General features: G+C 45.1%; 1 protein-coding gene across 3 annotated transcripts in view; it reads left to right on the top strand.

Moving 5' to 3' along the window:
* The window catches only part of otud5a (OTU deubiquitinase 5a), a 29,511-nt gene extending 11,093 nt beyond the window's left edge, over window positions 1-18,418 (top strand). For 2 of the 3 annotated variants that reach the window (XM_041945598.1, XM_041945597.1), the window contains exons 3-9: window positions 11,837-11,901; window positions 11,994-12,150; window positions 12,256-12,404; window positions 13,116-13,301; window positions 13,691-13,895; window positions 14,546-14,617; window positions 16,022-18,418. In XM_041945598.1, coding sequence (XP_041801532.1) covers window positions 11,837-11,901; window positions 11,994-12,150; window positions 12,256-12,404; window positions 13,116-13,301; window positions 13,691-13,895; window positions 14,546-14,617; window positions 16,022-16,155 — 968 coding nt within the window. In that variant the 3' untranslated portion in view covers window positions 16,156-18,418. Of the gene's footprint in view, window positions 1-5,752; window positions 5,838-11,836; window positions 11,902-11,993; window positions 12,151-12,255; window positions 12,405-13,115; window positions 13,302-13,690; window positions 13,896-14,545; window positions 14,618-16,021 lie in introns of those variants that run through there. The other variant, XM_041945600.1, reaches the window with a different exon arrangement.
* Window positions 18,419-19,898: the final 1,480 nt, after the last annotated feature.

Here is a 19,898-nt window from a genome sequence, read left to right as displayed (position 1 = left end):
GTTGTGTTTCAGATAACGACTATTATGCAGCTGCAGTTATGTCATCATTGTGTGTGTGTCTGTGTGTGTGTGTGTGTCGGGGGGGTCTGCTTCAGTCTGATTCAAAGTCCATTAACACACTGTGTCTGTTTGTGTCTGTGGTGTAGGTGGTTGTTATGGCCCCGCAGTACTGTCACAGTATGTCTGTGTATTACTGTGATAATGATTTTCCTGATCATGTGACAAAGTACAACCTGCTGCAGATCCAGTGATGCTCTGCTGTCAGGGTGCAACAATACATCGATCCACATCGATCCACATCGATACATCGATTAATTAATTATCGATCCAATTACATCGATGCACAATGACAACATCGATCCACACCATCATCTTTAAGATAAGCCTTTATTTTGAAATTTACATAGCACGTCTGTACGTCTGTGTCAGCATTTCCTGCGCACGCCCGCCACCTTCAAATAACTGAACGGCGGCTGACGCGAGCAGCCAACGAAAGGTCGATAATGACGACATACGCTCACCTCTTGGAAATGAATCAGCGGTGTGGAAACTCACGCCACATAGAAACAGTTCCAATGTGAGTTAAAATACTCGGGAAACGCGACGAACTTGGCTGGGCGCCTAAAGAAGAAGCATGGCCTTGACCCCCATGCTAGCTTCATCGTAGCTCTGTTTACACTGTTTATTTAAGACCTGATACATGAAAGACTTTAGAAATAAATCATGGTCAAATCATATCTCAGTTGTTTTTTGTGAGTTGATAGAAATGTAAGTGATTGTGTGAGATGAGCAAACGATATCGTATCATATCGATCGCAGGCTTGTGAATTGAATCGAAATCAGGTTATCAGATTATCGTGACAGACGTTGTGATATCGGCAAACATCGTATCGTCATCCAAACATATCGAGATCGTATCACATCGTGATGAAGCTGGTGGTTTACACGCCTGCTCTGCTGAGCTGAAGAAGTGCGTCTGCCTGGTTGTTGTGTAGCTCCATTTGTTCTTCCAGTCTTCCTGCATTTCTTGCACGTTTCAGGTGGACGTTAGCGTCTGCAGGACGGACAGACAGGTGGACGTTAGCGTCTGTAGGACGGACAGACAGGTGGACGTTAGCGTCTGCAGGACGGACAGACAGGTGGACGTTAGCGTCTGTAGGACGGACAGACAGGTGGACGTTAGCGTCTGCAGGACGGACAGACAGGTGGACGTTAGCATCTGTAGGTTACAGCGGAGAAAAAATGTCCATTTGTCTCAGTTGACTTCTGATTCTTCTTGCTTCTGTTTTCTGTAGGTCGTTTCTTTGCTCTGTTACATTTCACAGAAATCAAGTGTCTGCACACACACACACACACACACACACACACACACACACCTGCCTACCTGAAACAGAAAGTGGACAGCTAGGTGTGAAAACACATCAAATGTGAAAGTCCAGTGTGTGTGTGTGTGTGTGTGTGTGTGTGTGTGTGTGTGTGTGTGTGTGTGTGTGTGTGTGTGTGTGTGCGTGCATGTATTTGTGTGTGTGTGTGTGTGTGTGTGTGTGTGTGTGTGCATGTATTTGCGTGTGGGTGTGTGTGTGTGTATGTGTGCATGTGTTTGTGGGTGTGTGTGTGTGTGTGTGTGCATTCAGGGGTGTGTGGATGTGTGTCTGAACAGTTTTTCGTGAGTTTCTGACTCATCGATCAGTTCAGTTTTGCATTTTCAGGCACCTAAAAATGATCCAAATTTAATAATCTGTCAGAATTCCTCTTTGATTGAACTGCTCATCGCTCAAAGACGAGAGGTCACAAGTCGACAAAGTACATTTACTTAACTACTGTACTGTACGGCAATTTTGTTGTACTTCTACTTTGTCTGAGTATTTCCAGTTTACGTGAGATTGAACTTCTACTAAAACTGACAGATATTGTTAATTTCAGTTTCAGATTTGACATTAAAAAAGTAAGATCATCTTCTAAAATCCAACAAAAACCAAACCAGTGGTTTACAGTCTCCCAGTCCTCTTTAGCTGCATGAGGCTGAGAATACTTCTGGACTCGTACTTTGAACACAGGACTTTACACTTACCTGTGTTTTTACATTGTGGTACTGATACTCGTACTTTAAGTGAAGAATCTGAGTACGCGTTCCTGGGTGTGTTTCCTGTTGTCAAGTCACATTCCAGCTGTGTGATGAAACCTGTCCGACCTGCCAATCACCCTGCCAGCGGTGGAACAAGTACTCGGATCCTTTGCTTCAGTAGCTGCTGTGTAGAAATACTCTGTTACAGAATCGTAGGAGGTAAAAGTGTTTTAAATGACTTTATATGCTGCTCGGTATCTTCATTTAATAATAAATCAGGTGTGTGTGTGTGTGTGTATGTGTGTCTGTCTGTCTGTGATGAGCAGCGCAGCCTGCGGGGGGCGCCGTCAGAGCCTCAGACTGTCCATCTTGTTGTTTCACAGCGTGATGTTCAGGGTGTGGTGACACCGCTGCTGTCAAACACTCACACGCCATCAGCTGATCCACACACACACCTGACTGCTCAGCAACAAACAGCCAATCACAAAGCGCCTGAAAATATTTGGACATAAAGTCAACAAGCTGAGGACGTCTTCTAAACATCTGGAGAGCGAACTGACACACATGAGGACTGTGGAGCCTTTTATGAATCTGATTGGACAGATGGGACCAAGTTGAACCTGGTCTGTTCTAGTCTGGCTCAGCTGGACCTGGTCTGTCCCAGTCTGGCTCAGTTGGACCTGGTCTGTTCTAGTCTGGCTCAGCTGGACTAGGTCTGTCCCAGTCTGGCTCAGTTGGACCTGGTCTGTCCCAGTCTGGCTCAGTTGGACCTGGTCTGTCCCAGTCTGGCTCAGTTGAAGTCACCAGTCACCTGAAGTTATCTTCGTTTCACAGTCAGTCAGGTCCAGGTCCCTCTGTAGGATCTCACCAAACCTCGAGCCTTCTTCCTTCTTTTCTGGCCTCTTCGGCACAAACATCGCGGCAGAAAAACAGTTTGAGCTGCTGGATGGCGTCCATGTTTCTTTTAGCACGAGAGCACGTGACAGTTGGCGTTCTCGTTATACTTCGTTCAGGCTGTCGTCGTCAGGTTTCAAACACTAAAGCAGGTTTTTGTTGGTTTGTCTTGGCTTTTGGGTCGTCTTCAGCTTTGACGGGAGGTTCACGGTAATAAGTATTAAAAAGACGCTATATGAATGCTGTGTGACGCAGGATGATGAATCTGGTTGTCATGGTTTCTAGAGGACTGGATATGAAGTGCTGTATGTGTGAAATGCTGCAGCATTAATGCGCTGCTTGATTACTGATTGATTCCGTTTTAATTCAGGACTGTGGAGATGCTGCATGCTGACACATCCTGGACCTGATCCATGCAGAGTGAAGGTCACACAGTGGAGACACTCTGCGTGTGTGTGTGTGTGTGTGTGTGTGTGTGTGTGTGTGTGTGTGTGTGTGTTTACTTACAGTAAACCAGATGTGTTTGGACACGTCTCTTCTGTCAGACCTGTTGAGTAACGCGTCTGATTCGTCAGAGACGTGTGGCCGGCATGCTAATAATTCCCAGCATGCATCGCTGCTGGTCACACTTTGTCAGAGAGAAGTAGGGCAAAGACTGTGTGACGACGTGGAGCAGAGCTGTCAGTGTTTTATTCGTTTGAACCGCGCGAGAAAATGAGGATTTCTAAAGGATTATAACTGTATTTTCATGTTTGAGATCACATGAACAAAAAATCATCCATCACTCCTTCCAGGGAGACTTTGTTTCACTGCATTTCCATGAAAATCAACCTGCAGCAGCTGGCTGTTAGATGTCTGAGCGTCCGTGAACGCAGCACACGATGATAACATCAGTTAAAGAGAAAATCAAGTTGACTGCATGCTGATGTGATGGAGTATCTGTCTGCAGCCAGTTTATGTACTGTATGTACTGAATCACGTTCCACACTCAGCTGACAGACCGGTCTGATTAGCATCCCGAGTGTTATGGAGTGTGTTGTCATGACAACGCTGTCAGTCATCCCTGAAGGCTTTTTGCATCTCAGTCCAAACATCCCGTCAGTCCTGCTGCGTTTGTTGCATGTCAGCAGCGTTACTGCCGGTGATCCTGTGATTGGTTTGATGCGTGTGAAGTGGGAGGAGTCTCTTTGCTCGTTGAGTGACAGTGACAGCTTCACGAAGCTTTGTCCCTAATTAAATTTGACAATCTTGAGAGAAACATGGGGAGATCCAAACTGGTGCTTCTGCGTCTCTTCCGTGGCTTTTCCAGCCAAATTAAGAGCAAACTTTCACCAAATTTCCAGGAAATCCTAAAAGAAAATGTGAACCACCACAGAAGAAGAGACACAACAAGACGACGTCATTCAGAGAGGTCCAGTCAAAGGCCAGACCATGGAAACACATCTGATGTTTTCAGCTCTTCACTGAAGAGTCGAGTGACCTTTAAGTCACATGATTCATGTATTCACTCTGGCTGTTTCTGGTTTCATCCATACAACAACTTTCACACCTCAGATGACAGGATGCACTTTTCACACACATTTAGACTCCTTCTTACATTTCCAGCTTTGATGCTGGATGCTGGGGAGGTGTCTCAACAACAAAGGTCCCCAACCACATTCGAACTGGAGTCCACGTGGTGTTATTGATCACATTGATCAGTAATATCAATACTGTTTTAGCAGCCAAGGTGGTGTCTTGGTTCCTGATTTTGAGGCCCCGTCTTGAAGAAAGTCCCCGTGACCAAATCTAGTTGATCTTTTCAATGGGAGGAATGGGGGTCATCAGGGGCTTAAGATAAGATAAGATAAGATAAGACTATAAATCACCAGCTGGAGAAATTCAGGTGTTACAGGCAACAGGTGTTAACAGTTGGAAAAAAAATAGCAACAGAAGTAAAGAAATTCAAAATACAAAATACAAAATAAAAGCTGACTATATACAGTAGCTCATGTTTTCCCAGGGGGACCCCAGCAGGTTGATCCCGCCTCCCCTGACTGACTGACCAATCACAAAGCTTCCAACTGTAACACCACATTGGTGGTTTCCAATTATGAGTTCCTCAGGCCGCTCTGTGACTCAGCCGTCACACAGCTGTTTGTCACTCATACGATCTGCCTGTCCGTCAGTCACATGACCTCATGCTGAAGACTTTTCCTCATTGTTTTAATGGGAAAGTGGTGTTTGTTAACACAGGGCAGAGATCACTGAGCTGTCGGCCCTGTCAGAGTTGAACGTCAGTCAGGGGGATGCAGTCATGACCTGCAGGAGGCTCACATAACACCAGTGATCTGAGTCATCGGCCCAGGAATCCTACCTCATTTTCACAGTATTTTTAGCAGCGTGGGTCTATGGGTGGACGGTCCAGACTGAAGAAATGTTCATGTTACTCTGCTGATCCTCTGACTTTTCTGGCGCCATCATCAGGTCACCAAGTTAATGTGTCCAACAGTTTGGTTTACGAGCAAATACCTGCTGAACTGATGATGACAGAACTCCCATCAGCCTCATCTGGACTTTGTGTTTAATAGTACTTAGCAAATGTTAGCATGCTAGCAGGCTAAACTAACATTACACCTGCTAAACATCACCGTGTTAGCGTCGTCTCTGTGAGCATGTTGCTGCAGTCTGCAGTACCGCCTCCTTTACTGACATCCGGTGTGGTCAACACTTCAGCAGCCAATCAGGAGAGATGATCTGCAGGTTTTATTAGTGATCAGCACACGTTTCTTTCCTCTGACTGTGTGGAAATCTCATGCTTTCACGTCACAAATGATGAACAGAAACTGTGCTCAGACAGGGTGTGAGAGGGAATTTTCAGCTCAAGTCGTTCATGCAGGTTTGACTATTGTTTGTGTTCATTATTCCCAAATGTACCAACTGCACAGACCTTAGCTGTTAGCCAACTCACAACAGACACTGCGAGTGTGTGTGTGTGTTAGCGTTTGTGTGTCTCTGTCTGGTTACTCTCCTCTCTGTACGTTAGGAAATAATAAACCCTTTGACACATACACACTTTCAGCTCACACTTTCTTCATGCTGCTCGCTCGTGTCTTTGAATGCAGTCGCATCACATCTGTAATTTGCCTCATGCGCTGTCTCAACAAAAAGTGTGTGTGTGTGTGTGTGTGTGTGTGTGTGTGTGTGTGTGTGTGTGTGTGTGTGTGTGTGTGTGTTTGAGTGAGTGAGTGTGTGTGTGTGTGTGTGTGTGTTTGAGTGAGTGTGAGACCTCTGTCAAAGTGCCCTCTGATCTGGTTTACTGTAACATCGACAGCTGAGTGTTTATGTCCAGACAGTTTGTGTGAACACTGAACAGTACAGTGTGTGTAAAGAGGAAACCCGCTGTTTCTCCATCAGTCTGCTGCCTGCTCTGTCTGTCTGTCTGTCTGTCTGTCTGTCTGTCTGTCTGGGTTAAAGGTGGACTTTCCCTTCAGGTGGAGGTGAAATGTCTGAGCTGGTGGATTCAGGTGCTGGGTGTTGGGACCTTGCTGAGACAGGTGGTCTGACAGCTCAGCTGGTTGTGAACAGTGTTTACACACTGACCTCTGTCAGCAGCTGCGGTTTGATTGTTGGACAGTTTTGTTCTCAGTTTTTATCTGAAGGGACACAGCTTCAGAGTAAACAGTGAACACGGACAAACCCTGAAAAGTGTCACGTAGCACCAATAACTGTGATAAAACTAAAGTAGTAAAGTTCATGTGGAGGAAAAACTCCTATGTCCAGGATGTTTGAAGCACTGGGGCTTTGACTTTGTCCTATAGCCTTTAGTGGCCTGATGGGGGCGCTGTAATTAGAGTTAAGTTGAGTCAGAAGTTGTAACTGGGCACAGGTCTACCTGTGCTGCTGTTTCATAAAAGCTTGTAAGTGCACCTGATTGGTTTGGTTTCGTTCACATCGTCAGGCGCCGTCATTTTCTCCAGCCAGCATTTAATCACTGAAAATTAAACTCTATGTCAACCCCTCTGCCTTGTGGGAATCTGCAAAGGCATACATATGTGGGGCTGTGACATGTCTTCATACGTCAGTGCTGAAAAGAGATGTTCTGTCTAGAAAAGACAGTACATAGTCTGGACTTTCAATTCAAGCTCTTGCAATAGTTCCCTATCAAAACAGCTGGATGCCAACCGATCTGCTTTAAACCAGCTATTAACCAGGAAAGCAGGGAGACACATGTTGCAAAACACGGGTAATTTGAATCAGGGAATAAGGCTGACCGGTTACTTGCCGTCTTGTCCGTAATAAAACTGAGCCAAATGAAATCCCCTTTCTCATAGATGGGAACTGGTTCAAGCACCTTAAATCAGCCGATATTAATAATACTGACATTGTTTTACAATGACCTCTATAGCTCATTTTCTGTCGAGACCAGAGCGAAATTTCTTGGTAAGATGAAGTTCCTGTCTCTATCTGATGATTAAAAAGTGGATTTATGCAAGCCAGGAACAAGAGACATCTGCCAGGGATCCCCCCTCGGCCCACTCCTCTTTTCCTGAGCATTAGAACCAATGGCTGAAAACATTCAGCTACAAACTGCACAACAGGAATAATGATGGGAAAGTGTAGTGTAGAAGTTCCTTGTATACAGACGACATTCTCTTGTTTTTGAAACAGAGAGCGATGACGTACCTCTGTCCTTGATGAGTCGAATCAGTCTCATTAAGATGAATATTCTTCTGTATCCCCTGCACATGCTCCCTCTGTACTGACAGGTGTGGGTGGTCGTTATATTCCTAATTTGGTATTTTACACCTGGACCTGTCACATACATATCTTTGGAGAGGAACGTGTATTGATTCTTGGGCTGCTCTCCACACTCCACATGGATTCTGCTCACTTGTGATGCAAATCAGTTAAAATTTTGAAGTAAAGTCCACTGATAGGGGACGAATTTCCACTGCTTGTGGAGTGTAAATTTATTTACAGATTCTAGACACTTATTTCTGAGGTAATTAGTGGGATATTTAAGAACAGAATTAGAAAAGGACCCTGGTTGTTTTCTTTTAGACCTTTCCTACAGAGAATTGCATCCGCCTGCATCACCCGCAAATTTCTTGAGAAGCTCCTTTAAATTACTCATGAGTCCGTCTTGTACAGTTGGAGCTAAGACTTCCTGCTAAGTGATAAAGGGAGAATTTCAACGTCGCTGCCTTGCTCTGATTGGTCAGCTGCACTGCTCCTCAGTCAGTCAGTGACACGCTCCTAGTGGGTGGGGCTTCAGATCTGATAGACTTCTACAGAAGAGTTGTGACCTCACTACTCTGACTGGTCGACTGAAGAACATCAGTGACTTAAATGAAATGAAAAGAAATTACTTCTATGAATACTGCTACTTCTAATAGAGGATGATCGACTAAATAGATGTATCAGACTGGATTCGACAGATAATCAATATTAAAGCACTCTGATCAGGACATCCATAACTTCCACTGCTTTCACTACTGTGACTGATGCTTCTACTATGACTGCTTCCACCTCAAATACGATTACTAATACTATAACTGTTTCCAGTACTAATACTGTTTCCAGTACTAATACTGTTTCCAGTACTAATACTGTAACTGTTTCCAGTACTCATACTGTAACTGCTTGCAGTACTCATACTGTAACTCTGTCTCGTTCGTGGTGTAAATGCGTCCAATTTTCTTTCTTTATTGATTAACCCATTGACAGATCTGCCCACAGACCAGTTATTCTGTGTTTTAGCTTCCAGCCGACAGTTTCTGAAAGCCTGTTAGTGAGCCACAGTACCCAGAATTTGCAGTCCAGTGCTGGTGGTCAGGGTGGAGTCTGAGACTGCAAGCTTCAGATAAAACTTTATCGACATCATTAATATAACAAGCAGGTTGAACACAGCGCTCTTTTCTCAGGCCCCTTTCTTAGAATAACGTCCAGGCTGACCAACCAGAGTGCTCGTTGTGGTTTCCTCTGTGTGTGTGTGTGTGTGTGTGTGTGTGTGTGTGTGTGTGTGTGTGTGTGTGTGTGTGTGTGTGTGTGTGTGTGTGTGTGTGTGTGTGTGTGTGGTTTGTTATTAATTCTGCAGAAGTCTATCTGTGTCATGTTTCTCAGCAGCTAACACACATTTACTATATAGCCTCCTCCTCTCCTCTCCTCGCCTCCTCTGCTCCTCTCTCTGTCTCCTTACTGCCTCCTCTCCTCCTCTCCTGGCCTCCTCTCCTCCTCTCTCTGCCTCCTCTCCTGACCTCCTCTCTGCCTCCTCTCTTCCTCCCTCTGTCTCCTTACTGCCTCCTCTCCTGGCCTCCTCTCCTCCTCTCTCTGGCCGTCTCTCGGTCTCCTTACTGTCTCTTCTCCTCTCCTGTCCTCCTCTCTGCCTCCTCTCCTTCTGTCTCTCTCCTCTCTGCCTCCTCTCCTCTCCTCCTCTCCTGGCCTCCTCTCCTCCTCTCTGTGCCTCCTTACTGCCTCCTCTCCTGTCCTCCTCTCCTCCTCTCTCTGTCTCTTCTCTGCCTCCTCTCCTGTCCTCATCTCTGCCTCCCCTCCTCCTCTCTCAGTGTCCTTACTGCCTCCTCTCCTCCTCTTTTGTTGTCAATCCTGGCCTCCTCTCCTCCTCTCTCCTCCTCTCTCTGCCTCCTCTCCTCCTCTCTGCCTCCTCTACTCCTCTCTTCCTCTCTCCTCCTCTCTGCCTCCTCTTCTCCTCTCTCTGTCTCCTCTCCTGTCCTCTCTCTGCCTCCTCTCTCCTTCTCTCGCTGCTTCCTCTCTCCTCTTTCCTCCTCTCCTCCTCTCTCCTCCTCTCTGCCTCCTCTCCTCCTCTCTCTGCCTCCTCTCCTCCTCTCTCTGCCTCCTCTCCTCCTCCTCTCTCCTCCTCTCCTCCTCCTCTCTCCTCATCTCCTCCTCTCTCCTCTCCTCCTCTCCTCTCTCTGCTTCCTCTCCTTCTCTCTCCTCCTCTCCTCCTCCTCTCTCCTCATCTCCTCCTCTCTCCTCTCCTCCTCTCCTCTCTCTGCCTCCTCTCCTTCTCTCTCCTCCTCTCCTCCTCCTCTCCTCCTCTCTCCTCTCTCCTCCTCTCCTCCTCTCCTCCTCTCCTCCTCTCCTCCTCTCTCTGACAGTATCAGTGTATTTAAGCAGTGTGTGTGATGCTGTGCTGGTGGATTGTGGGCTTTCCTCGGTGTGTTTCTGACTCGTATCAGCAGCAGAAATCCTGAGGTTAGAGAAAAGCTGCATCAGTGCATCTCTAATGATGAACAGCACTAGAACCATTAACGCTCGTCTGCTCCAAGAAGCAGAATGACTGTAACATCAATGCACGACCGTCACATGACCTGGGCCTGAAAAACACTGAACTGCATGAACCTGGAGGAGGGTGACACACATATGCGTACATGCTCACACACACACACACACACACACACACACACACACAAGGTGATGTGTTGGGAGATTCTTGTTTCTGATACACACCTGCTGCTGCTGCTTAACCATGTGTTAGTTTTGTTATGAGAGAGTCCCTGTGCTTAGGTGTGTGTGTGTGTGTGCGTGTGCGCTTGAACTTTACACATGCACGCACACACACACGCACTGCTGATCAGAAGAAGGAAGTTGTCGGGGAGATTCTGAGAATCGCTGTGGTGACAGACCATGTGACTTGCTGGAAATCAGACCAGTGTGACGCTCATTTGCATATCTGTGCGTGCGCGTGCGTGCGTGCACATGCGTGCGTGAGAGAGAGAGATAGAGAGAGAGAGAGAGAGACACCAATCAGGGCTGAATCCTTGGAAATCAGATTCTCTTTGATGTAGACTGATGACGCCAGAAATCGATTCTGAGTTGATTTGTGACGCAGAATAAAGAAATAGAACGAGTATTTTCAGTCTTTCTGTTACACTCTCTGTCCAACTCACTGTCATGTCTCTACGGTAATTATGAAGCTACAGGCAGCAGCTGCTTAGCTTAGCATAAAAACTGGAAAGAAGGGAAAACAGTTAGCCTAGCCACCTCCCAGTGCCTCTAAAGCTCACTGATGTTCGATCTTGTTTGCTTGCAAAAACTGAAGCATAATGACAAACCATCGTTTTACAGGTATTTGTTGGCTTGGAGCAGCAACGTCCTGCTGGCTGAGGAGGGTGTTTTGTCTCAAGATGAAACTATTTGTCACAGTTGCTGCATTTGACAGTTTTTCCTGCGGATGGCACGTTCAGGTGTGGGACAGCCAGCTTCCCTCTGATTTAGCTTTTGTTGTCCTGTCAGACCGTGTTGAGGGCTGAACTGTAGCAGCTTCTCTTTGGGCTGTATTTGCATTAACGGGTCTTTCCATCACCATGTCAGGTTGCTATGACGACCAGCAAACAGGCTACGTGACCACTCGTCTTAGCCGAGTAGACTGAGGTTTGGTCACAGAGCCTGTTTACACTCGAAAACATAATACGAAAATGTGAACAATGTTAATGTCGTCTAGTGTTTTTCTATTTGAGGGAACTTTGTGAACCACTGGTTTAGATGCAGGAGGTGAAATTAGTAAGTAGTAAACTTTATTTATCACCTTTCAGGAGCGCCGCGAAGGCGAGTCTAAACAAAGCCTCTGGCCCTGTGGAAGGTCTGTAGTCTACAGGTTGATTTGCACTTGAAGTGCAATAATGTGCAGTCGATGAAATTAAATAGTGAATTGTTGACCAGTATCAGCTGATGCATGTGGAAGACTCTGAAATCCAAGACATTCACTCGTCTTCACCGTCCTGTTGGTTGGACACTAGTCCACCTCGGAAACTGACGTCTGTCACAGTGTCATAATAAAACCTGCAGCTTTATAAATCTGTGTCTGCACTTCTCTGCCTTCGTGTATACACACACTTTCAGTTTACATCTAACCCAAACTCTGTGTGTGTGTCTCAGCTGATCAGGTGTATGGAGACCAGGACATGCATGAAGTGGTCAGGAAACACTGTATGGACTACCTGGTGAGTGACTGTACACACACCTCTTCTGTTCACTGACAGTCTGTTTATCAGCCATGATTTGTCTCTGATAATAACGTTTGTTTTCCTTCCAGATGAAGAACGCAGACTATTTCTCCAACTATGTGACAGAGGACTTCACCACATACATCAACAGGAAGAGGAAAAACAATTGCCATGGCAACCACATTGAGATGCAGGCCATGGCTGAGATGTACAACAGACCAGTGGAGGTGTACCAGTACAGCACAGGTGAGTCTGTCTGGCCAATAACAACCTCCAGATCTGCCATCATCAGCCAATCACATCCCACCGACCTGACCCCACTTCCTATCCTCTCCTCTTCCTCCACCACAGAGCCAATCAACACGTTCCACGGCATCCACCAGAATAACGACGAGCCAATCAGAGTCAGCTACCACCGCAACATCCACTACAACTCTGTGGTGAATCCCAACAAGGCCACGATCGGCGTCGGACTGGGACTGCCCGCCTTCAAACCCGGGGTACGAAAACCAGACACTTTTCAAGGTTTTCCAACTGTGAGGCGAGCTGACGGAGGGATGAGGAGGGAGAGACATGAGGCAACAATGCTGTGGGAGGTGAAGGGACAGGTGTATGCAGGTGTAGTGAAAACTACAGGAAGTTGGTTATTGTAGTTCATGGACGTCATTCAGATACCTCAACATAGTCGCATCAAAAAACTCAAGAGCTCAGATTTGACTGCGTCATAAATGTGTGTTTCATGTCTGTGAACACATGAAACACGTCTTTAGGTTCAGTGTGACAAACAACTTCTAGAGGAAGTCGTTCTCTCTGATGTACAAACGTCCACATGTCCACTTAGAAATCACAAGGAAGAAAAGTCGTCTAGTTAATGCTGTTTGTACATCAGTGAACATGCTGCTAAAGGGAGCTGCTAACGGCAGCTGCTAACGGCAGCTGCTAATTGGAGCTGCTAACAGGAGCTGCTAACAGGAGCTGCTAACGGCAGCTGCTAACGGCTAATTCAGCACACTTTCAAAAAAAATACAAGCTTAAGTTGTTGTCACGTACACCACATCAACTGAAGGCACAACTGAACTGTACATTATGGTTCGGTAAGTCTCCAGGAAATGAATGCAAGTCTATGTAATGTCCCCAAAAACGATGAAAACCTAACGTGTGTGTGGTACATGCATTAACTGATGGTGGATCCCCCCCCCCCCTCCCCTCAGTACGCAGAGCAGTCTCTGATGAAGTCGGCCATCAAGACGTCAGAGGAGTCGTGGATCGAGCAGCAGATGTTGGAGGATAAGAAGAGGGCGACGGACTGGGAGGCCACCAACGAGGCCATCGAGGAGCAGGTGGCCCGGGAGTCCTACCTGCAGTGGCTGCAGGACCAGGAGAAACAGGCCAGACAGGTACGGGTGGAGGGCAGGACCCATCATTGAGCATCATGCTTTTGTCCCATCTGAGTAACATGTGAAACAGAGAGCGCTGTCAGCCTTGCAGTGAACAGACATTATGCTTTGAGCCTGCTGATCTCATTCAAAGACGTGATTCTCAGAATGTAGTGAAGCAGGTAAACCTACCTGCAGACAAGATAAGATAATTTAAGACTTCATTAATCCCCAGCCAGGGAAATTCGGGTGTTATAGGCTGCATAGGTTACGCTGTCTGTCACATGTAACTATGGTTACCATGTTTGTTTACACGAAGGCTCCACCCCCCCGCCAACTCAGCTGTCAATCAAACACACCTGTTGAAGCTAAACTATTAACGATAAATGGAAACATTTTCCCACCTTCAGCCCCGTAAGGCCAGCGCCACCTGCAGCTCGGCGACGGCGGCGGCTTCCAGCGGACTGGACGACTGGAGCGCCCGGTCACCACGGCAACGGGACTCAGACCCCTCCCACTCCGAACTCACAACTGCCCCGTCGACCAACAACAAGCCCCCATCCCCCGCCGGAGCCGCCCTAATCCTAAGCAAACCCCCCTCCCCCTGCGCGCCAGGTAACACCCGCACGCACACAAACACACACACAGGTTGTTTTTTTCCCCTCATCTCTCACCACATTCTAAACTGTCTACATAAAAGAAAAACAGATTTCCTCTTCAGGTGTGTTTGTACAATTCAAAGTGCTTCACAGGAGAGATGTAAAGAAACAGAAGACACAAAATCTAAAGAGAAAAGTTTAAAAACGGTCAAATAAAACGGGAGTCACAGTGTGCATGTGACTGCAGTGATACAACAGACTGACTCTCCTCCTCAGGTAGCTCACCTGGTAGAGATCTGTTCCATGCACTGATGTACCGCAGCCAACCTGGCTATCTTGAGATCTTTAGTGAACATCAAGAGGAAGATTCAGATGTTTGGTCAAAGGTCAAAGTCAGCTTTATTGTCGATTTTGCAGTATGTACAGGACAAACAGAGAATCGAAATTTCGTTACTCTTCAACCTCTGTGACAGGACATATATTAAAAAGAGATAATAAAACCGTACAATCTAAATAAAAACTGTACAATCTAAGTAAAAAAACAAAAACAAAACTGTCAACATTAATCCTGAACTGACTCATTCCTCCTTCCTGTTGACTGTGTGTGTGTGTGTGTGTGTGTGTGTGTGTGTGTGTGTGTGTGTGTGTGTGTGTGTGTGTGTGTAGGTCCCAGTAATCAGAGCCGTCATCATTTGGAGTACAGAGCCATCATGCAGGAGATGTCTCCTACAGCGTTTGGTAAGACACAGACTCTGTTCGTAGCTGCAGTCGAGGTGTTTTCCGACTGCTGCTAATTCTGGTGCTAGTGTTTATTACTACTGCTGCCACTGTCTCAGCTACTGCTAATGCAACTTAGCTGTTAGTACTACAACTGCTGCTTCTACTACCCGTGCCACTACTGTAGCACCAGCCCCATGTGAGCATAAATGCCACCTTGGTTTGGCTCCTGCAGGTGGTGTGAACCAGACAAAGTGTTATTTAGCATGTTGGCCACAGGGGGCAGCAGTCAGCCCAGTGCCTGGAAAAACAAACTTAGTCATGAGCTTTCTGCTTCATTATTAGCTGTTCTGAGTCTTTTTCAACTGTGTGTTTTGTTTTTTCATGAGAAAAAACTTCAGTGATGAAGACTGATGTTCTTCAGTTTAAACTAAAGAACAGCACACAGCTAAACTGAGCTTTCTATGGGAAACGTGGGACTTACTGTTGTTTACTGTCAAACCACAAGAGGAAGCAGCCGAGTGGAGCAGAGCATGGTGTGTGTGTGTTTGCATGTGTGTGTGTGTGCGTGCGAGGTTATGTGAGTTGAAGCACAGGCCAGTGTCACCCTGTGAAAACACACAGTTTCAGTGTTTTTGTATCTAACAGTTTTATCAGAAGTGTTTGTATCAGAGCACAGACAGAAACATCCCTCAGACAGATGTTTCTGTCTGTTTCGTGGCTTTACTGCTCGTTAAATTGTATTTTCATGAGACATAATCATGAGTTGTTATCCAGTGCTTCACTGGAGTCCTTTGAAATGATTTATTCGTGTGCTAGATGTAGACAAGACCAAGAGTTTACAGCCAGGCCAGCAGCTCAGTGCGGCTGTAATGCTCATGGTGAAAACACACGGTTTGATCTCCAGCAGTCACGATGGAGGGTTATTGTTGTGAGGACAGTGTCAGCAGAAAGGGCGACATGGGAAGTTTTCAGGGCTGTCTTTTCTAACTTAAGTATGTATATAAAACCTTCGAAAATGGAGAAAAATAGACATCTCTTTATAACTTGTGTGATACTGATAGTCAGCGGATCAACAGAGTTGTTAGGATTCATCATGTGGGACCATGAAGGACAGACCGTGTCTGTTGACCCGCCTCATTGGTCCAGACTGAAACATCTCAACAGCTATCAGACGGATCGTCATGAAACGTTTCGGACAGTCATGTTCCCCTCAGGATGAACTGTAGTAAACTTGGTGAACCTGTGACTCTGTCATAAGGTTGTAAACATTATGCCTGTTAGTCATCAACATGTTAGCATGCTAATGCTAACTACAGCCTCACAGTGACTGTACTGTCTCTTAGACTCCTAGAGTTGAATGTGTTCTGACATGAGCCTCAGCACTGTCAGTACCTGGTGTGTGAACTGGTCTGTGTGTTTCAGGTCTGACGGACTGGGAGGACGATGAGATTCTGGCGTCGGTGCTGGCTGTCTCTCAGCAGGAGTACCTGGACAGCATGAAACACCAGAGCGCCGCCATGCATCGAGAGAGAGAGCCGTCACCGGACAGCAGCTGATAGCTGGCTGACACGCAAAAACACACAAATACAACGATGACCTTTGACCTCCCCGTGCCCCCGTCCCACCCTCCAACATCCTGAGCCCCCCCCTCGCCTCTGACCCGCAGAAGGAGATCGACCAGGGAAAAAAATAAAACATCAAACAAAGAAATGCAAACTTGTTTTTTTCTCCAGATGTTTTCACTCATCTGCTCATCACTCTCCATTCTGTCGTCTCTTCTTCCTTCCTTCCCCGTTTCCCTCCCTCTTTTCCTCCGTCTCGTTTCCTCATCCACCTTCTAGCCAATAGTGATCAGTGTCATTTACACCCCCCTCCCATGCTCTGGTTTCCACTCAGATGGAGCTCGGTCTTAAAGGTGGAGTTGTTCTGCTCAAAGTTCGTCGATATTCAGCAGATCTCGCCTCGCAGTCGCTGTCTGCTCTGAAAAAGGGGAGCAAGCAAAGTGGCTCGAACCAAACCACAACACTATTCCAGCCAATCAGCGACCGGAACTGTTCGAGCTCGTGCACAGGAGGGGAAGGGGGGAGGGAAAGGGAGGCTAACGTGTAATCTCGTGTGAGGACGGAGAGATGGTCAGATCGGCAGTCTTTCTCCAGAATGACTCACGGAGCGTCAGTCGTCATTTCATTTTCTTGACATGTAAACGTCATATTTTGCAGCTTTCAACAGGCAACACTGATGACATTCATCATCAGACATCATCGGTTTACTTTTTGATGTTTCTGTTTGGGTGTCAACAAATTGGATTGATCATTCAGGTTGTAGCAGGCTGTTAGCTCTCCGGCTATCAGGGCCATTTCAATGAGAATGCTAAACAGGACAGTGTATCAGTGTGCTGTTGGCTAAGTTAGCATGTTCTTTTGCGAGCAAGCTATCACCTGAAGTCTTACTGTGTTTTAAAGATATTTCCTTTTAGCACTGCTATCAAGCTGCATTAAAGTTAGCTTAGCTAACTATAGCATTTTTTTCCCTGCTCATTCTGACTTGTCGTAGCTCCCACTGGCAGCCATTCTGTGAGTTTTGTGAACTCTAATCGAAATTAAAAACTGTCTCATGCCAACCAAATTTGGAAAAGCAACCAGTACGTATCAGTGTCTTGTCAGCTAAGTTAGCATGCTCTTTTGCAAGCAAGCTAACATCTGAAGTCTTAATATGTTTTAAAGCTAGTTCCTTCTGACAATGCTAACAAGCTGTGTTACTGTTAGCTTAGCTGTCAATAGCAAAATAATTTCCCCCTCATTCTTACTCCTCTTTTAACTCCCACTGGCAGCCATGTGGTGTGAGGATTGCTAGCTCCATGCTAATCAGAACTGAAAATGACGACAATGCTAATGGTACCATATATCGGTGTCCTGTAGGCAAAATTAGCATGCTCTTTAGAGAGCAAGCTATCACATGAAGTCTTACTTTGCTCTAATGCTCGTTCCTGCTCACATGCTAATAACCTACAATGTTCTTAGCTGCAGAGAGTGAACCTCTTTTACCCCATTTTTAACCTTCTCACAGCTCCTACCAGATGAGGAATGCTAATCAGAACTGAAAACTGTCCCATGCTAATCAGAATTGAACACGACGACCAACCTTAACCTTTGTCAGCCCCAACTGGCGCTGGCTGCGATTTTGTTGGAGGAAAGCTCAACATGATTGAAAAGATGACCAGTCTGGCATGTAGGCAATGTTAGCATGCTCTTTAGCGAGCAAGCTATCACCTGAAGCCTTATTATGTACCTTATTAAAGCTACTTCTTGCAGAATCCAGGTTCCTAATACCACTAGCAAGCTTCATTACAGTTAGCTTAGCAGCCAGTAGTGAAATCATGTCCCCCGTCCTCTTCACAGCTCCCAGCGGCAGCCGTGTTCAGCCAACACACATCAATCATTATCTGAGAAACAAAATGCGTCTTCAACAGCCAGCAAAGACTCCACGGTCTGTAACTTCTCCTCCCTCTTTCTCCTTTATGTCTTCCTCTTCTTCCTCCTCCACCCCCTGCTCTTCCTCAACCACCATCACCTCCATCATCATCGTCATCATCATCAGACTTATTTAGCTGCATGTTTAATTGACCACGACCAATATCATCATAGAGAAAAAGCAACAAATAAAAAAGGAGAGAAAAAAAATGAGAATTGTCATACTTATCCTCTTAATGATTGATTATTGTTGTTATTATTAATATTATAAGTTTGTTTTATTTTATTTTCTTGTTTGGGATGAAAAGATCTTTTTTTTCTTGGAATAAAAAGAGGAAAATGTTTCTGAAAAAAACATGTTTGGAAGATTTATTTCTTCTCTGCACACAAATACACTGAACATCTTTTCTGTCTCCACATTTCTTTCAGTGCGTCTTATTTTTCTTTTTTTTTTTTTACTTTTTTGCTTCCTTGTCTTTTCTTCTTTCTTTATTTCTTCTGTTTCCTGCTGACTTGACCTCGACCTTCCTTTTCTTACTCTGTTCACCCACTTCCTTCCTTTCTTCTCTTTTGTCATCTCTTCCTCATTCATCTCCTCTGCCTCTTTCTGTCTCATTCATGTTCATCCCAGTGTTTGTCTTTCGTTTTTGTGTTACATCCTTTCTTCATTCACAGACTTTTTGTCTTATTATTTTGTGTTATTTCCTCTCTTCTCTTTGCCTTTTTCAAACAAACTATGAATACAGACTGTGTGTCAACGACATAATGTCTCAAGCACAAATAATTCACGCAGATACACACAGCAGACAGGATAATGTCCTAAAGCCTCGAGGCCTCCAGGACATCCAGGCTGAATAATAAACTGTCTTAATCGTTGATACTAAGCAAAAGTAGTGGTGACGTATTTGATTTGACAAACCAAAGCAGGAAGACAGTATGAGGTTCACTTCAGTTTAGTTCAGATCTTTATTGTCCCACAAGAGGAAATTCTATGTGCAACAATGCAGAATAAATGTCTACATATTTAGAAAATATGGTGGTTTTTTTCATTATGACAAAGCTTTTGAGAATTTGTCTTCAACAGGAAAAAGTATGACATATTTTCTCACAAAAATGTGACGATTCTTATATTTTGTGCTGCAGTAACATGTTAAGTTCCTCACATATTGACAAGTCTTACTGTTCAATCAGTCTAAAACTTTAGAGTATAATCAATGTTCATGTTCATAGCATTTTTAATGTCACAGAAGTAATGTTACTGTATCAAAATCATGTTGCAATATCATCATGTAAAGAAGATCACTTGGACAAGCTAAAATATTAAAATGCTGGTTACACTTTGAGTTTAATGTACAGTAATAAATAATTCAGAGTGCCTGTTTACTGCAGGAGTGAATGCACTACAATGGACTATTTGTTTTTTTTTAGTAAAAGTAAAAGATCTAAATTCTTCCACTCCTGTTGAACTTTAAGATAAGAAAAAACTTTATTGATCCCACGCCAGGGAAATTAAGTTTCAGGTGTTTTATGACATCACAGGTTTAAGAAAAGGTGTTGTTGAGTTTCAGTGTTATTTAAAAAAAAATACAAAGTGTGCATTCATCACACTTTGGATGTTTTAAAAAACAATTTGCACGACCAGAAAATGAATTTCCTTCATTAGTGGAAATATGTTTAATCAGAGTTATCTTCGTCTACTGTGGACTTTCTTGTAAAATCTGCCAACGACCACCAGTAAAAGCACACGAACAGGTTTCTTGTTCTAATTTACTCTCACAGTGACTCAAACTGTCGCCTCTCGTGGTCTTTACACTTTCATACCAGGAAAA

The sequence above is a fragment of the Chelmon rostratus genome, chromosome 10, assembly GCF_017976325.1.
Source record: "Chelmon rostratus isolate fCheRos1 chromosome 10, fCheRos1.pri, whole genome shotgun sequence".
NCBI lineage: Eukaryota > Metazoa > Chordata > Actinopteri > Chaetodontiformes > Chaetodontidae > Chelmon > Chelmon rostratus.
This window is presented reverse-complemented; position numbering and strand designations above follow the sequence as displayed.